The sequence below is a fragment of the Nematolebias whitei genome, chromosome 6 (assembly GCF_014905685.2).
Source record: "Nematolebias whitei isolate Nwh7 chromosome 6, NemWhi1, whole genome shotgun sequence".
In the NCBI taxonomy this organism is placed as follows: domain Eukaryota; kingdom Metazoa; phylum Chordata; class Actinopteri; order Cyprinodontiformes; family Rivulidae; genus Nematolebias; species Nematolebias whitei.
This window is the reverse complement of record NC_056503.1, coordinates 47,886,877-47,914,525: the sequence shown is the minus strand read 5'-3', so window position 1 is coordinate 47,914,525 and position 27,649 is coordinate 47,886,877. Positions and strand designations below refer to the sequence as shown.

Below are 27,649 nucleotides of genomic sequence, written 5' to 3'. Positions count from 1 at the left end.
ATATATATATCAATCAGAGACGTAGATACTTTTGTTTATCCAGGTAATCTCATTGAGACAGGTAATCTAATTTACAAGAGGCCTGTGTAAAAACAAACCAAAGTAAGAGTCAGTACTTTGATTGACGGGTCAGAAACCTTCAGTTTATTTATCTGTTTAGGGTTTACTTCTTCTGAAAGGTAGCTTCTTAATCTTCTCGTTGGACATAAATGTTTCTCCACGAGACAAAGCATTTTCCAAATCATGGGGCTTTTTCTTCAGATTAACTATCAGCAGACAGATTAAAGGTGTCAACACCTGAATGATCTGAACATTTGAGGCTTTTTAAATGTAAGTTTGACAGGTGATGCTCCTAATGACTGTTATGAGGTCCCGCAGGGTTTCTGTTACATCTCCAGCCTGGTGGACTGCTCCTTTTGTTGTCCCCCGTAACAGCAAAGACGGGAAATGAAAATATCCTCCGTCTGTCTTGTGAACATGATAACTTGAAGAATAAGTTAAGTAATACTTAAGTTGTTACGCCGTATTGTTTTATGCAGTGTTTAGCATTGATCTTAGTAGGCCTGTCATGATAACAAATTTTGTTGGATGATTAATTGTCTCAGAAATTATTGTGATAAATGATATTGTTTGAAATTTGACAATAATTAGTAATTTTTGTCAAATTTAAAAAGAAATGTTGGTTAATTTTTGTGTGAAGTACCTTTTTTGACCAATGGATGGCAGTATAAGACTGTTTAAACTAAAGGATGGATAGTGAGGGAGCGAGCAGCATGTCTCTTTGAGCATGTCTCTAAGACAAATGGGAGGGAGGCCTCTTGACGTGACATGGGCTGTCTCTACTTCCTGTTTTTCAGTTCTCAAAATGATGGACGCTCGGTGTGGTTTGAGCTCTTTAGCATAGCATTTGTCACACAAAGCTTTTAATAAAAAAAAATCAGTAAACAAGTTCTCAGCTTCTTTTTGCAGAGAAAAATAACTTTTTACATGAAGACGGAGGTTTTTCCCTGAGGTCGACTTGTTAGCTTAGCTCGTAGCTTAGCTTCTCAGCTTAGCTGCTTTTAACGATCCAAAAACACGATTTTGGACGGTTAAACATATTTTAAAGAGAAAAGAGAAAGGGAGGGGTCAGTGAAGAGCACCGGAGTTGAACCTTTTCTCATCCAGTGTCTTCAGTAGAAAGAGACACAAAGAAACAATAAAGCTGATGAATGAAAATGAGGTTGATAATTTTCATTTATCTTGCGGTTAATTGATTTATCGTTTATCGTGACAGGCCTATAACTTTGTTTATATCTTAGATCCTTATTTATTGTTTCTTTTTATCTTCATATTTTTGCTATTTTTGGGTGTAACTGGGACCCTGAGAACATAATCTTGTTCCACCTCATGTACCATATGTGGTGAAATGACAATAAAATTGACTTGACATTGGATCACTGCTTGTGTGATCTGTGGTTAGATAAGAGCTGATAAGAGTGTCTCGTAACTTATTAACTTTGACGTGTTGTTGTCGGAACATTTGCGTGTTCGTAAAAGATTAGAATTATTCTCACAGCTGAGTTTTGTCCTCCAGTTGATCCACACTTGTTCAGACGGGACAGGAAATGATACGGTCTTATAAAAGGCGAGAGCTGTCCGATCAGAACTCAAGATAATCGACACGATCCTGCAGGCACGCGTGTCATTTCTGTCATGCAAATCCCCCGCTGCGCCTGATGGCAGGATGCAAACCAGCAGCGTGGTCTTCCTGTCTGCATTTGACTGTGAAATGTGCGACGGCAACGTAACGGAGCTTCAGCTCACGGTGCTGACGCCATGTCTTCACGGCTGCAGGCCTAAAGGGACGGTTCTCATCGAGTCCAAATGTAAGCTCATAATGTCCATGACCGCTAAACTAACGAGTGCTGCTGTTGTCTGTTTCTTTTCAGAAGAATTATAAAGGATCTCCATCGTTATATGTTTTTATTATACGCTCGTTGACGGTGGATATGGTTCAACCTCCATCCATACAGCCGTAAACTTTCTCTTATCCGTCCCATAACGTCTGGTCTGCTCAAGATAATTCAATGAAACTTAAAACACATATGCATCATCACTAGACAGAGTGTCGCGTACACTTTTCACCCCCCCAGCCCAGTGTTCAAGGTCATAAATCAAGGTCAAAGCTGAACAAGGTCTTTGCTTGTCCAGGCCGTTGCTACCGATTGCTGTATTCAGTAATTGTTTGTCGATGAGCGTATGAGGTATGCAACATGCTTATTATTCCTGCGACCACATTTTACCATTAATTACACGTTTTAACAATAAACTACAACAAATTAAATGTTTAAAAATAAATAAAATAAAATAAAATCGTCATATATTTGTACCTTTTTCAGCACACGTCAGATTTGTCTGTAATTGTTCGTATTTAATTAAATTATGAGTAAATTAAACAGAAAATGGTCAGTTAAACTAGACTTTGATTTGTTTTAAACCGCCTTAACCTCAACACATTTCAGAGTTAGATTTCTCACATTCCTATCTGCCGATGGATTAAGTTTCAAAGAGCAAACAGGACAAATTTACAAGTTTTTATTTAACGATAGACTCATTATTCATATTTACTCATGTTGTTTTTTTCTCACTTGCCCTCGACGAAGACGGATGCTTCCCTCTCCTGCCTTCCTCCTGCTTTTGCTCTTTGTCCGGTGTATCAGAGCCTCGTGTGCACATCTTCCGAATCGTAAATTATTATTATGGATCTAGTCAGCTGGTCTCAATGCAACTGATAAAAATTTTTGGACCAAGAGACCGGGTGCTGGAGAGCCCTCATGCCCTGAACGGACCCACGCAGCTGGATGTCATTGATTCCTGGGGCAGTGGAAGATGATGTGCCCATCTGTGCTGTCCGTGGAGGACGGAGAAGATGTGCACATTGTTGGCTTTATGACTTTACAGGGTTTCTGCTTTTTGGAATCGCCGGACACCTAGGATATCGACAAACTATGAAAACGCCGGCAGCAGTTTTGACCTTGGTAAAGCCGCCTGCCTTATGTGAAGGATTAATTGGTGCTTCGAGCTCTCAGACTCGGATGCTTTGTGAGCTCAACCGTAAGCTGGACGAGATTTCTGAGAATCGTGGGCCACTTGCGGCTCCTGGAACTCGCCTGCATGAAGGATTCGACTGTTGAGAAAGCACAGATCGGTAGAATGTCCACAAATCTTTGGATTCACCATCGAGAGTACCAGCAGAACTGAAGGCAGACAGAAATCAGAGTCTGCCTGCACAAAACAACAGTTTATCTGAATCTGGCCTTTCCGCTTGGCCTTGGATAGGCCAACTTATCTCAGATTGCTCCTGGTGGATATGTAAATCAAGAAGCTCTGCTCCGTCACATCTTATCAGGACTATGGAAACTATCTGGAAGTGTTCATGGACAAATCTCACCGTCTTGTCGTCCATGCACATGTACACGTGCATTGTGCGTAAACGTTGTTTGCTGTGGTAGATTTGTTTGATGCCTTAAACCGTGCCCTGTCAAGGACACGGCGTGAGAGATCTTTTTTTTATATATACCTCTCTCCTCATGTTTTCTTTCCCTTTTCTTATCTAAGCAATAAGGGCAGCACTTCTTAGATGCTGCAGTCCTTGCACACTTCCGTCCATCTTTAGGATGGCTGTACAGAAAGTAATTTCACTGTGCAATGACAAGCTTATTCTGATTAATAAATCAGTTTCTATCAAGTTCCCAGTCGTTTGACTCTCGCCATGTCATCTGTCGAGATGTTTGATTGGATTTAAAACTTTTTTTTTTTTCATCTTTGGGGCTGTAATCCTATGATTTGGGTCAGATGTATAATCTGCACCAGGCAGTGTGCCTTTGCTCGTTTGGCTGGTGCTCAGTGCGGCTGTGATGAAGAGGATGGTGGATAATTTAACTGGGTGGAGTTTAAGGTTAGAGGAGCTGACTGCTGGAACAAGAGCCTGTTTGTGTCAGCAGCTCACAAACGACAAGAAAGAATAAATATGTAAAGTAATTGAAATTTCAAGAGGACTTTGTTGTTTTATGTTATATGAATCAGAATAAGCTTTATTATCATTGCACCGTAGTACAGTACAGTGAGATTATATGCTGATGATATATGAATGTTCCGTAATAAATTATGAATTGTTAGTCCTTTCATCCATTTTCTTTATACGTTTTTCTCTTCCGGGTCGTGTGTAGCTCCAGCAGACACCGTGTGAGTGGCCTGTGAACTTCTCAATGCGAGGCAACGACTTTAACCACTTTACAGTGCTGCTTACATTAGTCAGACATAAAATAATGCTTTTCATTATCTCAATAAAAATGCTCATTTTTCTTTTCCCTGCTGTCTGCAGACAAACCACTGTGAACTCCTCCGTCGTCATTATTACTATAGAATCTGACCGATATGGAAATTTGACTATCGCCAATACCGATATTGGGAGGGGCATGTGACAGACGATAACCAATATAATAGCTGAAAATTTTTGAGCTTGTTCACAGCCAAGAATCTAAGAAAACAGCAAATGGAGCGGGGCTTGTTTATTTAGTGCAGCTGTTAGCAACCATGAAGCTAAGCTAGTCAGATCCACACTATACGTAGTCCCACAGAAGGTTTACAAGTGGTGCTCTGGTCATAAAAACAGTCTTCTTCACGTGCATTCACATCGTCTATCCTCCACTATTCACCATAAAGTTATCAAGTGTGTTACAAAAAATATAAATTAAAGAAACATCCTTCCCTGTTCATTGTTTGAACAGTCAATCACGTATGGTGAAGGTCTAATTAGTATTGACCACAGGCAGCAGCTTGTTTTTCTTTACAGAGAATTAAAGATTTCAGACAAACAATACATTTCATTGAGGACGACAAAGATACTGTTACTAACACTTAACCTCTACGTTAGATTTATTGTTATGGATACAGTTTTACAATAGCCTATGCCAGTTTATCTACATGTTAGCTTGCTAACTTGAGAGGCATGTAGCTAATGACAAGCGGGTTGAAAGATTGAAGAGAATTTATTCTTGATTTGTTTTGCAGATTAGTTACAAAAAACTTACTGTGCTCTTAATCAAAATACGCTACACAGTATTGCTTCCTTCTTCGGCTGTACTGAATGTGAAAGTGCAACTTAAGTGAATGACCATGACTTGAAAGTAGCCTTCACGCGCACTCTGCTGGATATATTGTACAATTATGCAGATTCCAGCATTTTAGGGGTGAAAATTAGAAATTAGAAGTGCTTATATTGGTGCTTAATGGGACAATTATCACCGATTACCAATAGGTCCCCAAACATTTATATCTTTCTAAATTATCAGCCCTACCGATATATCGGTCAAGCTCTGATTATTACCATTCACTTTTAGTTATGGTATTGAGGTTGTAGCACAAGTTTTGTGTTTTACTTTTAAGGTGTAAAATATGTACATTTATTAGTTAAACACATAAAATACAAAGTTCTCGAGAGTGAGTCTGTACCAAAAAAAAGGGAAAGTTCTCTGCCAATAGAAGAACAAACAAAAAACCCTAGAAAGACTCCAAAACATGAATTAGTGGACCAGCCTACGGACCAAAATGTGTCAGAGACTCCAGGTGCAAACTGCACCCGGTGCTCCAGACGTACCTGGTTCTTCAGTCTTCATCACAAACCTGTTTCAGAGGATCACATCAAGTCCTGCTACTTAACTTCTGAACATGTTCAAAATAATCTGAGGGACAGGTTTAGTCTCCAAATAGTCAGAGAGTCATGGTGGGCGTCTCCAACTCACCTCGATTATTTCATTAGTGTCTCCGGAGCTCTGCGGCCGCACGGTAGCTTAAACTGTCCAAGTCTAAAAACCATGCTGATGGTAAATCATAATCTATAAAAATCAGGTCCAAATCAGCCTCTTCATCTCTAAAGTGTACTACAGCAGACTGAGCCAATCATGTCGGGGTGGCTGCCAAGGAGGGAACAAACCGGGCTGAGGTTGGACAACCATGAGTCCTGTTTTAGAAGCTGTACACACTGAAACGGGTTGGCGTTTTAAAAACACGACAAATGTTCGGGGTTTAGTGAGACTTCAATTGAAAATATGTCCTTTTGTTTTCTCTCAATTTTCCTGCACTTCTGAGTCCCCAATAATCTCCAACAGTGCCGGCCCTTTGAAATGCACGACTGGATTTATGTGGTGAATGTCAGCAGAATAAGGAACCGGCCACTTTCAAGTCCTCATCATTCAGTAAAGGCTGGAGTTCAGCTTTCAAACGGCTCCTGACAAAACAGGACGCCGACTCTGCATGTACATCCTTGTGTTTCATCTAATCAGCCTTCTGTTTTCGTCCCTTTTGATAAAGGTTAAAGTGACCTGTTTTTGTCCCCCACCCCATCATGGAGCAAAGTGGGGAATTAAAAATCCCCTCCATTCGTCCGTCTGACTTGTGTGCTGGATAAGTTGAAAAATTAGGAAGCTACCGACTTCCATTCCGGTGTGAGCCTAAGAGAGGTCCCTATCAAACACATGTCAAAATCCAAGATGGCTGCCACCCTTTAAACAGCCTGCAACCTGTGAACAGGTCTACCCAACCATTTGAGGAAACTGCTTAATATTGATTGCAAGTTTCCTCAAAGGATTATGGTGGACTTTGGGGTGGCTGAAGATTAAACTGAGGGCTAAGGCCCCCATTGGACACCCCCTGGCTCCTCCACTGGACCTGATGGTGTATAACATGTCTCCCTCCTCTCTCCAGGATCTGTCACTCTGCTCTGCCTCAGACAAGAAGAATAAAACCCTGAAACCTCCCTCTGTTCTTCTCCTCAGTGTAACTCCTCTCCACTTGTCTTATCCATCGCCAAAAACATTTAGGTTTACTTCATTCTCTGTTCTATTCCAGTTCAGGAAAACACTCGTCTCCAAAACTACGTTCACTTAAACCTTCAGCGATAAGGGCCATCGGCGTACCTCTCGTCTTCCTGATCCTTCGTGAACTCTGAAATAAAAACTGTCTTCTCCGCTCAGATGACACGGTGTCAGCCAGCAGCAACATGGACATGGAGGACCGGGTCTCCCACCTGGAGCAGAGGCTGCAGCTGCAGGAGGACGAGATCCAGCTGCTGAAGGCGGCTCTGGCTGACGCGCTCCGTCGGCTCGGTCACTGCGAGGAGCAGAACCAGGGGATCCAACCAGCAGGCGCTCACGCTGGGAGGAGACCAGTGGCTGCTGCGGCTTCCACCCCACCGACCAAAGGTAAACCGTCTGACCCGTTACCACAGCTGCAGCTCAACGGTGAAAAATTCAGTATTTTCTGTCAATCACTTCAGAAAGTGAAACATTTATTACATGGACTCATGACACAGAGTGAAACATTTCAAGTTTTCTTGTTATTTTGATGATTTTAACTTACAGATAATAAAAAATAATAATAATAATAAAATGAGAATATTGTGAAGAGGTTCAGTATCATAAACTCTTGGTGTCACAGCCTGATCAGCTGAACTCCTGGACATGAGCTACAAATGTCTCCTTCAAGTCCAGCCACTCCTGAACCAGAGACAACATCAGAAGCGTCTTACCTGCTGAGGACACAAAGAACTGGACTGTCTCTGTGGTCCAGCATTCTCTTTTCACATGAAAGATTTTTAAATCAAGGTCCCAGAGTCTGGAGGAAGAGTGGAGGTCCAGAATCCACGTTGTTGAAGTCCAGGGTGAAGTTTCCACAGTCAGGGATGGTTTGGGTCCATGTCCTCTGCTGGTGCTGGTCCACTGGGTTTTCTGAAGTCCAGTCCACGCAGCATCTAGCAGGACATTTTAGAGACTTCATGCTTCCTTCTGCTGACGAGCTGTATGGAGATGATCGTTTAATTTTCCAGCAGGACCGACCCACACTGACACAGGTGCCAACATCTGGCTGTGGAATATTCTCAGTTTCTTTTTTTATCATTTTAACTTATAATCATCAAAACTACAAGAAATAAAGGCTGAAACATTTCACTCAGTGTGTGATGAATCTAGGTAATAAATGAGGTTCACTTTCTGAAAGGATGACAAAATATGGAACGTTTTCCTCATATTCTAATTTGTCTAGATGCTCCTGGAGCTGTTCTTCACCGTTTTATGAAACCTGGCTCAGAAACGTTGCAACAGAAACTAAACATGGTGGAAGTTTGTAGAAACTTTGGGGGGAAATAAACTCTGCAGCACTAAAATGAAAGGTGCTCAAAAATGCTTCACAAAAAGACCATTAGGTACCGTGTGGTTAACATAAACTGTGTTGTGTGATAATATTAATATAGAATCAAAGTTGTAAATTATGTGAATGAAATAAAGTGTAAAAATCACTGAAGTGCGGTACATTGTTGCTGCAGGCTGCTTAAACTGCTGAGGTCTCAAATATTAAAGTTAAATTACTCTTGAAGAGTTAAAGTCAAAGTTGTAACTAGGCCTGTCGCAATAAACGATAAATCAATTAATCGCATGATAAATGAAAATTATCAACCTCATTTTCATTTATTGGCTTCATCGTTTCTTCGTGTGTCTCTCTTTCTACTGAAGACACCGGATGACAAAAGGTTCAACTCCGGTGTTCTTCACTGACCCCTCCCTTTCTCTTTTCTCTTTAAAATCCTTTTAACGATCCAAAATCGCGTTTTTGGATCGTTAAAAGCAGCTAAGCTGAGAAGCTAAGCTACGAGCTAAGCTAACAGGCCGACCTCGGAGAACGAACCTTCGTCTTGTCGAAGCTCCAAAATTCATGGTTGAAACTCGTGCCTTCGTCTAAAATGTTGTTTTTCTCTGCAAAAAGAAGCTGAGAACTTGTTTATTGAGTTTTTTTTATTAAAAGCTTTGTGTGAAAAATGCTAAAGAGCTCAAACCACACCGAGCGTCTGCCATTTTGAGAACTGAAGAGAGACAGCCCATGTCACGTCAAGGGGCCTCCCTCCCATTTTTCTTAGAGAGACACGCTGCTCGCTCCCTCGCTATCCATCCTTCAGTTCAAACAGTCTTATACTGCCATCCATTGGTCAAAAAAAGGTACTACACAGAAAAATTCACCAACATTTCTTCTTAAATTTGACAATAACTATTAATTATTGTCAAATTTCAAACAATATTATCGTTTATCGCAATAATTTCTGAGACAATTAATCGCCCAGCAACATTTGTTATCGTGACAGGCCTAGTTGTAATCTCTTGGTACAACATTTTCTTCAGCTCATTAACTTCAGTCAGATTTCTCTCATTCTTGTTCCTCGCTCCACATGGAGCCATGAAGTACTGTTGTTGTTGTTGTTGTTGTTGTTGTTGTTGTTGTTGTTCTTTCAGCTGCTCTCTTCTGGACTCAGAACAGAGAACGCACTTGATTGACAAATTTAGAGATTGTTTTAGTCCAGATGCTTTTCCTGGACTTGAACCTGCACTCTCAGAACCACTGAGGCATTGACCACTGAGCTACCACGCCCCCACCCCCCGTCTTTGTTTAATTAACAGAACAGTAAATTGTTATTCAACTCCTTTACGTTGCTGCTCATTTCACACATTTACTCTGAATCTTATTTATTTTCCTCTCATCAAAGATCTCAAGGTTCAATCATCCGGGTAAAAAGAACTCCAACAATATTTAGTCAGAATGTTCAGTTGAGGGGCGTTGACGTCTTGAACCACTTTGGCTGTGTTGCCTGTAGGAGAGGACGTTCCCCAGAAACCATCTTATCACCAGCAAACTGGTTGGTCCGCCGTAGGAGTGAACTGCTTGGTGGGGAGGACAGTTTGTTTGTGAATTCTCAGACTGATGAAGCCCTTCGGATGGAGGGTGAAACGTCTCTCAATAAAAAAAATAAACTGTCCAGATGACCTGACTGAACATTGTTGGATCATCATTGCTCTCCTGTGCTGGGCCATCCTTTTGGCTAGTGGCTGTTCAGTTTCCTCAGTGTAGAACTGACCACAGCCTGACTCGGATTAACCTGGATTATTGAGCAGCATCAGGACATTATGGAGTCCAACAACGTTCACTCAGGTCGTCTGGATGGTTTCTTTTTTTTTTTGCTGAGCTGTTTCGTCCTTCATCCAAAGGACTTCTCACCAAACAAACCGATTCCCACAACAGCATACTCCATAGTGGAAAAAAAAAAACAGCTTGCTGGTGCTAAGCTTGCTTCTGGATTTTAATTTGGAGTATTTAATTTGATTGTAAAGTGAAACGGTAAAAGTGTTTTTCCGTCTCGTCTTTCAGTCCGACAGCTCCTGCAGGCTCTGCCCTCCAGGCCTCTGAGTAACGGCTACACTCAACAGAAACGCCTCCTTTCCTCGCCTTCATCTCCAAAGAAAGAGGTGCTGCAATCCATTAAAAGGTCAGATCAGAACGAAACAATCGAACTCTAATTCTTATAATACTGTACGGAAAATACATTTATTTATTTATAATTATTCTATCACAGAAAACGTTTTCTCATCTTTGACTCTGCAGCTTTATCACTTAGACGCCTTTTGTTTGTTTATCTGCTGAAAAGTTTTATTTTTATTTATGTAGCATTAGATTTAAGCACATTTGTGTATTAATGTGACTTCTAATATTTGTTTCTCCTCACCCAAAACGAACCCCATTAAGGTTATTTATTGTAACTGTAGCTGTTCAGGAGGCGTTGAGATGAATCAACGATGAGTTTGACTCTTCCTTTCAGGAAGAGCATGTCCACCGAGCGACTGACGCTGGTGAGGAGGGAGATGGCAGCAGAGAGTCGAAGTCGAACCACCTCCTCCAGCAGCTCCTCTGGTGGGAAAAGGTAACGACTCAAGAGATTAGCACCGACCTTGATTAAAAAAAGAAACACCGGACACGTACAGAAAGAAGCTGAAAGCTCACGGTTCATTCACAAAACGACCTTCGCTGTTTATAGAACCGGAAAACCAAGGGTTAAATTCATTCATTTGTTTCAACTCTTTTTAATTTTATGTTCTAATTTTCACGTGTTTAATACAAAAGCAAAAAAAAATATATGTATTGTGTGAATCTCATTTCTTTGTATTTTTCACCATGAGGTAATTTGAATTCATTTAGAACCTATATTGAATAGATGATCTCAAAATATAACGAGCCAGGTGGTGCAAGGGTTAATTTTTTGGTTAACTGAACTAACTGGTTAATTGAAACCAATTAACTGGATGGATTTTAATGAAGCTGCCAGAAGGTAACCACTACTACTTAATTAATTAAATAAAGTTAATTAAACACTTTAGTAAACACAGAAAAGCCTCTGCTGGTCAGTTATACATAAGTTAAGCTAAAATGTAGCGTGGTAGTAGCTGGGACTCCTCCACAACACGTACTCCGAGGGCTGATGGATGCCGTGAGGCCTTGTGATACTGCAGCGGGTGATATGCATTCTTTCAAAGCAACGCTAAGTGCCTGAGACGTCCATGTTTTGTAATAAATATGAATGCATGTTTGGAAAGGTAACATTAACGTATTGCAAAGAAAAATTGCACAGTAACAGGAAGTGCTGACAGTAACAGGAAGTGATGACAGTAACAGGAAGTGATGACAGTAACAGGAAGTGATGTGAAAGGGGATCCACAGCTGCGCTACAATGACTGACGGTGCAGCCAGCAGAGAAGGATCTGATGTTTCTTTAGATTAGTTTGAGTCGCGATCGAGACGAAGAGTCAGAAGTGAAATAAGATTGTTTCAATAAACAAAGAGCAGGAAGTTCCCCTTTTTTAAAGAGTCACTTCCTGGTTCACTTTGGCTGCACCGTAAAAAAAAAAAAAAAAAGCCAGTTATGTGACAAAATGTCCCAGTTATTAATGTTTTTCTTCCACTCTTGTATTAGTGGGCTGTGTAAGCGCTTAAGTTAAAGTAAAAAGCCAAAGGAGCGTCTTTTAGTTACAACAGAGGGAGAAGAACGTTTTCCACATCCACTGTCTGTATTTGAATTTTTTACTTAAAACTTCAGTTTGCAGTCCTGTATATCCATCCATCCATCCATCCATCCATCCATCCATCCATCCATCCATCCATCATCTTTACCCACTTCTTCCTTTTCGGGTCGCGGGGGTCACCGGTGTCCATGTCCAGCCATCACTGTGCAAGAGGCAGGGGACACCCTGGACAGGTCTCCAGTCCATCACAGGGACGCAGAGACAAATGAGACAAACAACCATTCACTCTCTCACTCTCACCTACGAGCTACCAATCAGTCTAACATGTATGTTTTTGGTCTGTGGGAGGAAACCGGAGCACCCGGAGAAAATTCACACAGCACGGAGAGAACATGCTAACTCCACACAGAAAGGCCCCCAGCCGGGATTTGAACCGGCCACCATCTCGCTGAGCGGCAGCAACTCTGAGTGCCGCCCTTGCAGTATTTCCTTTTAAAATAAAATGGGTTTTTTTTTTAATCCATAATTAGATTTTTTTCATAGGATTTTTTTTTTAATTAAAATTTTCCCTTAATTTCCTTTTGTTTCTGATGTTCAAATGTCTTTTCCGTTTTTTATATCTCTTCTCTCCCTTCTTACGTCTGATGGATCAAATTTCCAGCCTTTCTTGGTAACCTGGGGGCGTGGTTACAGGGTAGAGTAGGCGCGGCTTCTTCGTTTGAAAGCTGTGTTCTGATTGGCTGCACGGGAGCTGTGTTCTGATTGGCTGCACGGGAGCTGTGTTCTGATTGGCTGCACGGCTCAGCGAAGCCGAGGTAAAGTTTTGAGGCTGAAGCAGGAAGTTGGCGAGTTGCTGTTGAACAGGACAGGAGCTCCTCTCTAACGGACACCTGGCAGACATGAAGCGATCCTCCAGGTAAACTGGGCAGAGCGTTTGTGACTGAAGCTGCTGTTTGTCTCATGTGACCGGTTGTCTCCTCTTTAGAGACGTCTTCTGTCGCTCAGTCGTTGTTTGACTAATATTTGAATAGAAGTGGCTTTATGAACCAGATGGTGGTTTGTCTGCAGAGCTGCAGGGAGGGGCACAGCGAGAACAAACACCAGCAGGAGAGACAGCTGCTTGCTTACTCAAAAACAAGAGCAATTAAATCACCTGTCTGCTTCTTGATGAGTTCACAGGTGAAGGAGTTGGAGCTTTAATGTTGACTAGAAAACGCACAAACCGGTGGATTATAACTAAAAGTGACAAAACTGGTCATTCTATGTGTAGTGGGCATATCAGTTGATTAAACCACAGGAGCCTTCAGGCTTTAGAGAACATCTTGAACTGAATTGTTAATTTGCACAAACTGCCTCGGATTATTTGCTTTATTACCAGATTAACATGAGCTCGAGGTTCACTTCCTGCAGCCCAGTGCCAACAAGCTGAAGCTGTCAGTGATGCTCATAACGTGGACTGGATTTCCTGATTAATCGTTTCTGGGTTTGATTAAAGGGAAGCGTTTTACACGCAAACTACAATTAAGTGCATGAAATGTGTTGCAGGCGATGATATGCATCTTTATTTCAAATACTGCCTTGCACTCGTGCAGATGTATAACTGTATAACAAACGAGCTTTAATGTGAAGTGATGTCTGGACTACAGCAGCTCTTACTGGAAGTCCTAATGGATCAGCAAATGGATCCCGCTCCCACTGATGATCCCACGTTTCAGGGGACCGCAGCCCATCAGTGATTCTGCAGCAGCCGTTTCCTCCTCGTCGTCCTCATCCTCGGCAGGAGTTCACTCCAGCCTTTAAAGTTCATGACGGGGCTCCTCATCGTGGTTCACTCACGCTTTTATTTTGATTAAAAGTTTAATCTCAAGTTTGATCAAAATCATCCTTCAGGTTTAAACAGAAGTTTACATTCTTCTCTGGTTCTGGTTCTTCTAAAAACTGACTGTTTGTTCACACCTGCTTGGATTTAATTCAACTCAGTGGAGATTTATGGTTTTTTTTTTCAGTCTTTGACACGGAGCTGGGCAATTAGGAGAGATTAAAGCGATAATCTGACCATTTACAGCTGAATAACCCGAGCTTGATTAGACTGGTCTGAACAGCCTCCAAATGTCTTCACTCCAACTTAACGTTAAAATGCATTGAATGCATCAAAATTAAGTTTAAGTGTGTCCTAATTTGTTGTTTAGAGTAAAACAAGTTAAGAAAAGTCAAATTAAAGTAGAAGAGCTGAAATAAAACGTAAAACTTTGAACATTCGGACGGTAAACTTTGTAGAAAAAGGATGAAAATCTTTCGTCTGATATCCGTTTTCATTTAAAGATAAAATATTAATGGAGAATGTTTTTAATGGACATTAACTTTAGTAATTAATAAAATGAGTTCCATAGATTCCTGCTCCAATTGTTGCTCCTTTATGGTTCTTTGTGGGGTAAATAAACGAGGGGAACCCACGTAAGACGGTGAAATATTGTCTGATGGCAGTGGAGATTACACAATATTATTATAATTCCACCTGGTTCCGTTTATTTTACAGATTACCCTCCTAGTTAATGATTACTGCTGTACTGATGGGCTCTTTTCCTACTGTGAGGTAATCTGTAATTTCCTGCTCCTTCAGATGAGTAATCTGTGTCGTGGGTGAGGTTTACATCCAGCACATGTCTCTTTTAAAAACACCAAAGTTCATGCTCAATCATCCAGGTAAAAATCCAACAATGTTGAGTCGGGTCATCTGGACGGTTTCTGGATTCCTGCTGTTTGTGGGAATCTGTTTGTTTTGGTGGCTCTTCAGGTTGAAGAAGTCCTTTGGATGAAGGACGGAACGTCTCCGCACTAAAACAAACCGCCCTGTTGGCTGTTGTCGTTAAAAAGTTCTTGTGGAGCCTAAAATTAGTTTGAGACGTCGTCGGGATGGTTACGAACTGTTCTGCTTCTTTTTGGACCAGGGTGTGTTTTCAGAGTCAGCACGGACACAAAATGTCGGCTAAACTCCGTCCTGCATGCTAATGCATGCTTTGTTTGTGCATTCCCTCCTCCTGGAAACCTGGACGCTCACAACGAATGGCTTTTACATGTGCAGTTATTTACCCAGCATGCCCTGCGCTGAGGCCAGCGTTTTCTTTCATGGGCTCCAGTCGGGCCACACCTCGGTGTCCTCTTTCATCGCACGGCGCAGGAGACGAGTGGTTTGTGGTGTTTTGGAGGAGCCCACACCCTGCCTGTTGTCCTGCAGAGACGAGACAGACGCCTCTCTGGTCGTCACGTCCCCCGTCAGTCCAAACACAAAGCAGCTCTGATCTCCTCTTTGACTCATCAGCGGCTCGTTTCTGCTTCACGGATCCTTTTCTGGAAACTTCAAACGAGTTAAAGTCGCTTGATGTAATTTTATTGACCTGGAGTCCAGCCAGCCTCTGTTCTGCTCTGTTGGTGAGGAGAGTACAAACTTGTCCCGGTGTTTTATCCACACGCCGCTCTGATTGGTTGACTGACGGCTGATTCAGGAGCTGCTGATGAGACTGACAGGTTTTGATTGACAGGTCCAATCATGTACTTTGACCGTGAGGCTGAATCATCAGTTGTTGGTTTAAAATACGGTGACCCAAACGTTTCTCAAATCTGCCGAAAGCTTCGGCTTCGTTCGGCTGACCACGCAGCTCCAACTTTACCGTTTGTTTCGAGGCCACATTAAAGAGCTTAACCTTTTTTATTATTTTGCTGGTCATCAAAGACACGTTACACTTGATGGAAAAGAACGTGCACTCAAAGTTTTAGTCCATCTGAAACAATCCTCTAAATCTTAACTTTGGCACCTCGTTCTGTAGAAGAGTGAAAATCTAAACTAAGACATAAATCAGATGTTTACTTTTTCAGATTTCGTAACTAAAACCAGAAGTCCGGACCAAAACACTGAACTCAGTTCAGCCAAATATAAAAATAAATGTTAGAATTAGTTATAGTTAGCATTCTAAGATGCTCGCGTCCTAAAACCAAAACCTCAGTCTTGTTTGAGTTTATAAACTAAAAAATTAGGGTCATCCACTTTTTATTTTTATTTTTTATACTTGTTGTCTAAGTAATTGATTGAATTCATTGAATTTCATGGACAAATATAACCGTGTATCATCAGCATAACAATGAGACTATCCCATGTTTAATAACATGACATAAGAGAATATATATAAAGAGCATTGGTCCGAGCACTGAACCCTGAGGAACTCCATGCCTAACTTTGGTTCTTACTCTGCTCCTGTAACCTGGAACACGTTACAAAAAATATCTGAAGCTGTCGACTTTGACCTCTCTAAGGGATTTTAAACAATTTAACTTCAATGCAAAAATCAACGCAGGCATGTTCCTGTTTTTAATATTTTACCTCGTTTCATAATGTAGCTTGTTTTTATTGTTTTATATCACTGCTTTTATATGCATTTTATGGCTGTTGGACTTTTTGTACTTTTTAATTAATTAATTTTAAAGCCATTTGGCCGTGTTTTCTTCTTGTTCATAAATTATTCTAAAGTGGCTAAGTTACACAAAATACGTTAATTATTATTAAATATTAACATATTTGTGACGATAAATGTACTAATAAAAACTGTTCAGAGCCATTTGTTTTAAATTCACTTTTACGTTTTTAACATAAAATCATTAAAGTTGAACTTTCATTTGTGGAGGAGTGGTGGTGCAGAGGTTGGAGAAGGTGAGCCTGTGCTCGGAAGATCGCCGGTTCAAACCCCGTTACCGACAACATAAAAAATGTGGGTAGGACGGGTGAAGCACCCACACCTGCCCCCACCCACATTCGCCCTACCATGGGCCCATGAGCAAGGCTCTTAACCCCCATCTGCTCCTAAACGGGTCTCTCTTGAAAACGAGTTCTCGTGGCTCGATGAGACGACCTGGATAAATAAAGCGTCAATGAAAATGAAAGTTTGAAACGCGACCTTTAATTTTTATAGCCGGTGCTCTAATGCGTTGTAAAACTGCTCAAGTGCAAATGTTTTATCTGATTTTTGGGAAGCCGTTTATTTTTAAATCACTGGTAGTAAAGTAAAACCTGGTTATTTATGTATTTATAAAAGCATTTGTGGTAAAGTGCATGTTTTACAGCATTTCAAAGCCCGTTAGATGAATTTCTGTACTTTAATAAAACGAGTGCAGTTTTTAGCGTTGTGCATGTTTGGCGTGTGCAGGACGGATGCAGATCTGGATCTGGAAGTCCTTTAATCACCAATAAACTCCGTCAGAGAGCAGCTTTGTGTTTTCTGAGAAGTCACGGCTTCAGTTCTCGGGAAGCTGCTCCCTAAACCACATCCATCTCCTTCAAAATAAAAGCAGGGATTTCAGATTTGCCTGCGGGTTTATTTACAATTGATTTCTGTTTTTTTATTTTATTTTTTGACTTCTTGTTTTGGTGTTGGCTGTGAAACCTCCATTTGTGTGTGTTTTTTAAATAGAACGTGACCTTTCAAAAACCAATAAATCTGATCAGAACTTTTGAGGAGCTGATAACTCCGTGCATCATAGTGAGCCAGAACTGAGTCGTGCTGCAGGTTTTATGGTTGTTCTTCATGTTTGCAAAGTGGGAGGCGTTGGGACCAACCGGTCTCTCCTGTGCAGGACTCTTCAGCTTTTTTCCTGTCTTTCTTTGCATCAAAGATCTTGCTGTTGGTCTCTGATCAAAGCTGCAGGAACAGTGGAGCCGCCTCGTCAGCAGAATGAAAACTGTTTGTTCTCCACAGCCTGGATAATAAGACGTGTTCCTGCTGACCGAGCGCCTCGGCCCGGCTCTGTGGTCCGGTTAGCCTCTAATGAGGGCTGCAGCGCAGGGAGCAAAGATTAAAGCAGTCAGCCAGAAGCAAATTAATTCAAGCAAATCTCTTTAGTCCGTCTCGTTATGTTTGTGTCCAAACAACTCCTTTTCTCTAAATGTATTTTTTTTTTTCTTTCAGCAAATCCAAAGAATGCACCTTCAATGCAGGTAAAACAACCTTCACTCCCCTGCTGTTGGTTTTTGTGTCGTATCGTCGTATACAGGAGCTGCTCATAAAATTAGAATGTCATTAAAAAGTTGATTTTATTTCAGTAATTCCATTCAAAGAGTGAAACTTGTCTGTTTTTATTCATTACACACAGACTGATATATTTCAAATGTTTATTTTTTTTAATGTTGAAGATTATAACTGACAACTAATGAAAACCCCAAATTCAGTAACTCAGAAAATTGGAATATTGTGAAAAGGTTCAATACTGAAGACGCCTGGTGCCACACGCTAATCAGCTAATGAACTCAAAACACCTGCAAAGGCCTTTAAATGGTCTCAGTCTAGTTCTGTAGCTACACAATCACGGAGAAGACCGATGACTTGACAGTTGTCCAAAAGACGACCATTGACACCTTGCACAAGGAGGGCAAGACACAAAAGGTCATTGCTAAAGAGGCTGGTTGTTCATAGAGCTCTGTGTCCAAGCACATTCATAGAGAGGCGAAGGGAAGGAAACTATGTGGTAGAAAAAAATGTACAAGCAAGAGGGATAACCGCACCCTGGAGAGGATGTTGAAACAAAACCAATTCCAAAATGTGGGGGAGATTCACAAAGAGTGGACTGCAGCTGGAGTCGGCGCTTCAAGAACCACCACGCACAGACGTATGCAAGACATGGGTTTCAGCTGTCGCATTCTTTGTGTCAAGCCACTCTTGAACAAGAGACGGTGTTTGAAGCATCTTGCCTGGGACTGCTGCTGAACTGTCCGAAGTTATGTTCTCTGATGAAAATAAATTTTACATTTCCTTTGGAAACTAGGAACTACTAGTGCCTAGTGTATTTTTAGTTTAACGTTTTTCTTAGTTTATATCTTAAATCTTGCTACTGTTTTTCTTTTACATTTTATTCGTTTGTTGGATGTAACTGGGACCACGTGTACACAATTGTTCCACCACATGTGGTACATGTGGTGTGCATGACTAATAAAGATCCTTGAATCTGGTTTAAGGACCATGGTGTCCCTGTTCTTAATTGGCCATCAAACTTGCCTGACCTTAACCGGTGGTCTATTGTGAAGAGGAAGACGTGATACACCAGAGCCAACAATTCAGAAGAGCTGAAGGCCACGATCAGAACACCTGAGCAGAGCCACAGACTGATCCACTCCATGCCACGACGCATTGCTGCAGTAATCCAGACAAAAGGAGCAACAACTAAGTATTGATGCTGGCCAACATTTATAAAAAGCTTTTTTTAAATTGGTCTTAATTAATATTCTAATGTTCTGAGATACTCAGTTTGGGGATTTCATTAGTTGTCAGTTATAATCCTCAACATTAAAAGAAATATTTCAAATATATCACTCTGTGTAATGAGTGAATATAATGCACAAGTTTCACTTTTTGAATGGAATTACTTCATATTATTTTACGACCAGCACCTGCATTGCTTCATAACTAACGTCACAGTTGGGATTAGTTTAAAATGGGAAGAAAGGACGATAATCTGTTTAACTCTGCCACGTCAACCTGACCGGATTATCTGCTAAACGAGTAAAAACCTGCTGCAGAGCTTTAAGGTTTTAAATCTGCTCGTAAAGTCAAGATTTAACGTTGGGGCTAAAGGTTAGAGCCGTTTATCTTCTAAATGAGCCATATTGATTTATTGATGGGCAACGATGTAATTGGTTACTGTTGAGGTTGAGCCTCCTGGGGGAGCGTTTTGCTTTGAATTGGCTCTTCAGTTAACTGGACGAGCTAAAGTTTGGTGTGTTTCAGCTTTACTTCTCCAAATTTAATCGTTTTATTCACCTTCGCTTGTTTTCTGTAGTTGAAAGGCTGGAATGGAAATAAAACGGGCCGAGTCGGCAGCGCAAGATCAAACGTATTTTTTTTTTTTATTTGGCCCGTGCACTAAACTCATAATTCAGGGAGCAGCAGCCGAAGGTTTAGCTCTGCGTGTCTGCGGAGACTCACTTCCTGTCTCCGCTCGGAGTCATCAGGCGCTCGTTCTTCTCATGCTCTTCTCTTCTGTCCCCAGAGGACGGCTACGTGAGGATGTTCCTCCGAGGTCGTCCCATCACCATGCACGTCCCAGACAAGCAGCGCGAGAGCTTCAGCCTCGAGCAGAAGGTGGCGCTCCCGGAAAAAAAGCTGAAGCTTCAGTGGGTGTATCCTTCAACCAGACGGACGCAGGAAAATTTCAGGAAAACTGTTTCCCCCGTTCAAGAATAAGATTTTCAGATTCTAGCTGTTTTGCTAATGATCTTTTCTGTTGCATTCAGCTAGCCTTTTAATGCTTTTAGCTGTCATCCTGCTTCTTTTAGCTACTCATAGCTACATTTTTCTACTTTAGTTGGCAGTTTTGCTACTTGTTGCCTTTTAGCCAGCACGTTTGTTACACATGGTATTATTTTTGCTACCGGTTAAATTTTTTTATTTTAGCTAGGGCTCTGCTTCTTTTAGCCTTTAGCTGGTGTCCTGCTTCTTTAGTGTTTGACAACACTGTTTCAGCTTCTTCAGCAGATATTCAGTGCTCGGCCTTCAGTGTGTTTACAGAAAATGTTTTTTCTTTAGCTTGATGAGGTGCTTTAGCTGTTTCTTCTCATCGATGAGGCAGGAACTGCGATTTTGAACCACTTCGGTTCTTCTGAGACACTTTAAGCAGCTAAAGTATAAAACGCTCTCCGGCCTGCCTGCAGTCCTGTTGTTCCCTGACTCGGACCTGACCCAGGTACGGATACCGCGGCCGGGACTGTCGCTCCAACCTCTACCTGCTGCCCACAGGTGAGATCGTGTACTTCAACGCCTCGGTGGTGGTTCTGTACAACACGGAGGAGCAGCAGCAGAGACACTACCTCGGTCACAACGACGACGTCAAATGGTAAGAAGACCAAGTCCGGTCCTCGCAGCCGAAACGTGAACCTGTTGGGAGAAACTAATAATGGAGTGAATGTTTATGAAGAATTCACTCTACTGTGAAACTGTTTTCTTAATCCTGCTGTGACTTTGTGTATTGGTGCTACTTTAGCTTTTTTAAATATTTGAGCATTTTCTGCCATTTTTTTTTCATAGTAAATGAATTAAGCTCATTTTACATCCTTCAGCTCTTCAGATCCGTTTACAACCTTCTACTGCTCCTTTCACATTTTGTTCTGCTTCAGCTTCTTTGTGCAAATTTAAGCATTTTCAGCTATTTTCAGTTTATTTCAGCTGTTTTGTGCTCCTTTCAGATTCTTTCTGCTATCTACAAGATTTTTGTTATTCCTCTAACTTGTTTCTGCTAATTTCAGCTTGTTATGCTCCTTTTAGCTTATTTATGCACATTTAAGTTATTTCAACTACTATTTAGCCATCCATCCATCCATTATCTTTTACCTGCTTCTTCCATTTTGGGTCACGGGGGTCGCTGGTGCCCATGTCCAGCAATCATTGAGCGAGGGGCGGGGGACACCCTGGACGGGTCGCAAGTCCATCACAGGGACACATAGAGACAAACGAGACAAACAACCATTCACTCTCTCACTCACACCTAGGGACAATTTAGAGTTACCAATCAGCCTAACATGCATGTTTTTGGTCTCTGGACCGGGGTTTGAACCAGGGACCTGCTCACTGAGAGGCAGCAGCTCTACCAGTTGCTCCACCGTGCTGCCCACTATTTAGCCATTTTATGCTAATTTTAGCTTTTAAGCTAATTCCACATGTTTTTGCACTCATTTCAACTTTTTCCAGCGTAATTCAGCAAAAATGTGATTTCTCCACTTCTCTTCTGCATTTTTAGCTACTTTCTTTTTTTTTTTTAATTCAGCTGTTTTTTTTTCAGATAATTTCCACTTTGTGCTAATTTCTGCTTCTTTCAGCCTAATTGGGCAAACATGTGTTCTTTCTGATTTATTCTGCTACTTAAAGCTTTTTTTTACCTTTTCATCTAGTTTAAAAAATATATTTTTTGTTAATTTCAGCCGTTTCCAGGTAAATTGAAGTTTTTCATGGTAATCTCTGCTACTTTCAGCCCAATTAACGTCATGTTAATTTCAGCTTCTTATACTCCTTTCAGCTTATTTCTGCTAATTTAAGCTTTTTTAAGTTATTTCAGCTACTGTTTAGCTGTTTTATGCTAAATGTAGCTTTTTCAGCTATTTTCACTTTTTTTTTTGCTCATTTCAGCTCTTTAGTTCCTTCTGGTAGCTTAAGCTTTTTTCTGCCTTTTCAGCTACTTTTCAGCAATTTGTTTTTGCTCATTTCAGCTTTTTTTTAGCGAATTTCATATTTGTTGTAATAATTTCTGCTTATTTAAACCTAATTCAGCAAATATGTGTTCTTTCTGCTTTCTTGAGCTAACTTAGACTTGTTCTTCCATTTCAGCTACACTTAATCTTTTTTTAAGTTAATTTCAGCTTTTTTTTCAGCAAGTTCTTGTGCAATAAGCATTCACGCTTCAGTTTGCAGGAAATGAAATTTGTCTAGCTGTTGTTTCCACTCGTTTCTTTCTTCAGCCTCTGATTTAATATGTGTGGAGGGAGTTCAGTTTCCTTCTCCGCTCTCGTTGTTTTTATGTGAAAACGACCTCGAGCTGCAGCGCCGATCTGTAATTAAAACTGCTTTAATCAACCGTCAGCAGCTGACACCCTGAGCGTGCACGTGGAGCACATGGAAACACTAATCCCTGCAGGGGCGAGCTGAGAACTTGACTCATCTGCTCGTGTTCTTCCCACACTGTACCAGGACCGGTTCCTTTGAGCTGACGAAGCAGTGTTTTAATATTTTATCTCAAATGTTGAGACTTCTGTAAGACCTCATTTAAGTCTACGTTATAATTTTACGTCAGCTGGGTGTTTTTAAAAAAAAAGAAAAGTCCAAGTTTCTCCAAGTTTCCTGTTTGTAAACAAACAAGTCCATCTGTGATGACACGACAGAACCAGGAGTGGTTCATTCATCGTTTACACCCTAAAAATGTCTCAACCGTTGGTTTAAACTTCACTTTGTTGTTTTTTTGTTTTTTTTTTACTTTTAAAGACTCTTTAACTAATCACTTTCACCTTCTTCTTTTATCTTCCCAGCCTGAGTGTGCATCCCGACATGGTTACCATAGCAACGGGTCAGGTGGCGGGAAACGCTAAGGATGGGAAGGTACAGGTGAATCCTGCTCACTCTGTGGGCCTGAAGGTTGACGGATCGTTAGCTGGGCCTCGGAAGAAAAAATGGTTTTATTTTGTAAAACCATTTGGAAGAGCTAAAAGTTGTTACCAGTTCTGCATTATTATTATTATTGTTGTTGTTGTTTATCATTGTTGTTGTTTTGTTCTATTATTTTTATGTCCGTCAAAGACGGACAGACGTATTATGGCGTATTGTTCGTTTGTGAACTTGCACAACGTCTGATCCACTCGAGATAATTTAACGAAGCTTCGTGCACATCAGCAGAGTGTCTCGTGCACTTCTCGTCACCCCAGCTCAAGGTCAAGGCCACAAATCAAGGTCAAAGCTATACAAGATCTTTGCTCGTCTGGGCCATAACTACCGATCACCTTCACTCTTTCACACATCAAGGTCACAAATCAAGGTCAAATGTCTTCCAGGCCACATCTTCTGATCCAAGATCATTTAACTGAACTTGACACGTGAAGTCGTCTCTTCTGGGCGTATGTTGTTTGTCGCAGTACTTGTGGTTTTTTCAGGCTAATTGCAAAGAATCAGAACCATTTTCAAAACTTTGGCTTCTTTTATTTATGGATGAGATGAAACAACAATCTGTGTGAATGTTCTACGACGAAGATGAAATAAGATTAAATTATATTTTTTGACAGTTTTGATGTATGCACGGCCTCGGCACAGTTAAACGCTTTTAAAAGGGTTTGAGATTCCTTAAACAGAAAAACGCTGGAACACCGATAAAGAGGCGGAGCTTAGAACGTGTCACTCGTTTTATTGTATTTCTTTGTGGTTTTTGAGCTGAAAACGCAAACGGGACAGTTTCTAGAATTTTCCTCTTGGATTTGACCCACGCCGTTTGTGGTGCCGTGTGCAATCGTCCTGATTTGATGTTTCCGCCGTGCGTCCAGCTGCTCGCGCCTCACGTCCGGGTCTGGGACTCTGTGAGCCTCAACACGCTTCACGTGATCGGGATGGGCGTGTTCGACAGAGCGGTCACCTGCGTGTCCTTCTCCAAGTCGGTAAGCAGCCGTTTGACCTGCGCCGCAGGTAAAATAATTAAAACGTCTTCTTACTGAAGGTATTCTTCTCCGCTCCAACGTCCAGAACGGTGGAAGCTTCCTGTGTGCCGTGGACGACGCCAACGATCACATCCTGTCGGTCTGGAACTGGCAGAAGGAGAAACAGCTGGCTGATGTGAAGGTGATCAGTAATTAAATCTGATCATAAATAAATGTTGCTCTTCTGGATCAGAAGTGCTGACGGAGATGTACGTGAAATTAACCTCGGTTACTTCTCCCCCTGCAGTGCTCCAACGAGTCTGTGCTGGCAGCCATGTTTCACCCCATGGACACCAACCTGATCGTCACCTGTGGAAAATCTCACATCAACTTCTGGACCATGGAGGGCAACACCCTCACCAAGAGACAGGGCCTGTTTGAGGTACGGAGGCTCCTGGTGCTGGACCGGTCGTGAAAACGCCTCAGGTCGGAGCAGCCGCTCGGTCCCGCCGGACGTTTTTATATTTGAGTCTGTCTTTCTAGAAACACGAGAAACCAAAGTACGTGCTGTGTGTGGCCTTCGCTGAAAATGGAGACGCCATCACCGGAGACTCTGGTGGAAACCTCTACATCTGGGCCAAAGGTAGGACCGACACCAGTCAACCTGAGAGGAGTCGCCGCTGTACGATGATATTTACCGTATTTTACGGCCTATAAGTCACGTTTTTTTTGCATAATTTACACGCCCTGCGACTTATCGGCCGAAGCGACATATTTGTGGATTTTTTCCATATTTATAAACTATTTTTTGTCTGAGATATGAATGTTCTCATTCATTGACTGGAAAAAAAAGGAGCAGTACCACTTTCAGCCACTTGATGGCAGCAGAGTATTAATAGTAGTGTGGCATGCTGTTGTGTCATGTAATAGGTAAACGTGGCTATAATGACAAATTCAAAAAAGTTCAAGACAAAAACAACTAGACTTTATTTATTATAATTTACTTTGTACTTTATTGTATTTTTCTTGAACTTTTTACAATGTACCATGTCCTGGATGACCGAGAATCTTCACCAGCTTCTAAAGACTCAATCGGCCTGCCCTATGGACGCTCCACCTTAATTCTGCTCTCTGCTTGGAACCGTCAAATCAGCTGCACCGCCCCGGTGAAATGCAGCTGATTTGACCATTAAAGTACATTTATTAAGCAGATAGCTAAATGTTAGCTGCAGGTGTCCTGATGCATGCTCAGTCATCCAGGTAGATGAATCTGACCAGGGTCAGGTCCTCTGGACGGATTCTTCTTGTGGAAATGTTTCGTCTTTTATTGAAAGACTCCTTCAGTCTGAGGAGCTGCAGGCAAACCATGGACTTTGTGGATAAGGTGAGGGTATACATTACCACCAAGACTGGTTCATCCCAAAGATCCAGTCCCCCTGCACAGAGTAATATTGTGTATGCTGTTCAGTGTCAGGAGGGTGATCAGTCTTACATCGGGGAAACTAAACAGCCACTGGCCAAAAGGATGGACCAGCACAGAAGATCAACATCATCAGGCCAGGACTCTGCGGTCTACACTCATCTCCAGGCCAGCGGTCACTCTTTCAGGGATGAAGATGTTCACATCCTGGACAGAGAGGAACGATGGTTTGAGAGAGGAGTAAAGGAGGCCATCTTTGTGAAAAGAAACCCTCCATCATTAAACAGGGGCGGAGGCCTCCTGGTTCAACTGTCCCCCTCTTACAATGCTGTGATTGCTAGTATCACTCAACCCCCTGTGAATAGCAAGTGGCCATCAGAGCACTACTTGTTAGGCTGATGGTCCTTTTCCATGTGAACAGCTGGTTCTGGATGTCACCAACAAACTGGTATCTTATCAAAATAAAGCGCTTCACAATCTGTGCCCTCGTTTACCCACAACCCGTTCACACAGCTGGTTGACCTATGAGAAGGCGATATTTATAAGACTGAGTTTGTTGCAGCTCCTCAGACTGATTAAGTTTTTTTTAGACAAAAGTTTCGACAAGAAGAATCCGTCCAGAGGACCCGACGTGGTTAGATTAGCTAAAAGTAGCTAAAGGTCTGGCTAAGAGTAGCAGAACTGTAGCTGGGTGTTAAAAGTAGCAAGAAGACAAAAAATTGATCTTTATGCACTTTTATTTATGTGGTATTTAAAATTTTAGAGTTTAAACAAAACAATGCCACCGTTCATGCAGAGACGAACTGCACCCGTCGTGATTTCTGCTTAATTTATAAATCGCTTTAAACGTTTTGATGTGTGAACAGATAAAATGACACGTTGTATAGAAGTAGATTGAAAACGCTTATGAAAAAATATCAATACGGGAAAACAAACTGCATGCTGGGAGCTTGAGAAGACTGGACCAAACGGGACGTTCTAACAGAACCTCCTGTCGCCTCGCAGGTGGGAACCGCATCAGCCAGGTGGTGTCGGGCGCGCACGAAGGAGGCGTTTTCTCCGTCTGTGTCCTGAAGGATGGCACCATGGTGTCCGGAGGGGGCAAAGACCGCAAGGTGGTGCTGTGGGACCACAACTACAGGAAACAGGCTGAGATGGAGGTAGGAGGCGGGGCCAGTCCCGGGTTCTTGCAAAACACCACAAATTAACCGCTTTCTTTGCATAACCACTAAAAACTAAAAGTAACCTACATTTGATTTGTAAAACGTTTAAACAGTTATTTACTCTTGAACTGATAAGCATGAGAGGAAAGCGTCATGAGCAAAATCCTTATTTTTTATGACTTGGTAAATATAGTTTAAGCATTTATTATGGACGTCACATTAAGATGTATGCAGGCCGTGTTTTCTCTAAAACAGATTGTTAAATTTGAGCTTTGTGTTGAGGTGGGTGACTCCCTGGGTCCGGTCCGGGCTCTGGCTGAAGGTAAACCAGGTGAACTCTTCATCGGGACGACGAAGAACGCCATCATCAGAGCTGCCTTCCCCGACACCCTAACCCCCATCGTCCAGGTACGCCATCAGTTTAACGCCCGTTGGTCGTGGCCCTCCTGACGCACTGAATGAAACGTGTCGGGTTTGACAGGGTCACACCGACGAGCTGTGGGGGCTGGATGTCCACCCCTCCATGGAGCAGTTTGTGACCTGCTCACAGGACAAGCAGGTGCACCTGTGGGACGTCGACTCCCATCAGCCCCTCTGGAGCAAAACCATCGAGGTCAGGCAGCGGTGACGTAAATGAGCGTCGCAGCTAAATACGTACGTAATGTTTTATTTTCTGCTACGTGTCAGGATCCAGGGCGGTCTGCAGGCTTCCATCCCAGTGGGGCCGTTGTGGCCGTGGGCACCATGACCGGAAGGTGGGGCCCTTCTGCTGTTTCACCACAGAGAACCGTTAACCTTTGACCTTTTAGTTAAACTCAATCGCCCACTTCTGAAAGACCTAAACGCCTTCTGGGGAGAGTTTAATAAAACCTTCAGGAAATAACCTTTAAAACTTTCAGAACTTTCAGGTTACTTTTTTAGCTAGTTTTCTACTAATTTGGGCATCAAGCTGGCATTTTTTTTTTTTACCTTTTTAGCTTTTGTGAAGCTAGTCTTTCACTACTTTCAGCTAGTCTTTTGCTAGTTTTACTTGGAGTTCTGCTTCTTT

The 27,649-nt window shown here is 41.9% G+C and overlaps 1 protein-coding gene across 1 annotated transcript in view; it reads left to right on the top strand.

Annotated features, from left to right (window-relative positions):
* Positions 1 to 27,649, top strand: part of eml2 (EMAP like 2) — a 42,565-nt gene that overhangs the window by 10,852 nt on the left and 4,064 nt on the right. Inside the window, 15 exon segments of the mRNA XM_037677717.1 lie at positions 7,017 to 7,244; positions 10,231 to 10,348; positions 10,679 to 10,780; positions 17,831 to 17,859; positions 19,905 to 20,034; positions 20,598 to 20,747; positions 22,927 to 22,996; positions 23,929 to 24,039; positions 24,125 to 24,220; positions 24,326 to 24,460; positions 24,562 to 24,661; positions 26,444 to 26,598; positions 26,884 to 27,009; positions 27,083 to 27,214; positions 27,289 to 27,356. Of these exon segments, the coding sequence (XP_037533645.1) occupies positions 7,017 to 7,244; positions 10,231 to 10,348; positions 10,679 to 10,780; positions 17,831 to 17,859; positions 19,905 to 20,034; positions 20,598 to 20,747; positions 22,927 to 22,996; positions 23,929 to 24,039; positions 24,125 to 24,220; positions 24,326 to 24,460; positions 24,562 to 24,661; positions 26,444 to 26,598; positions 26,884 to 27,009; positions 27,083 to 27,214; positions 27,289 to 27,356 (1,750 nt within the window).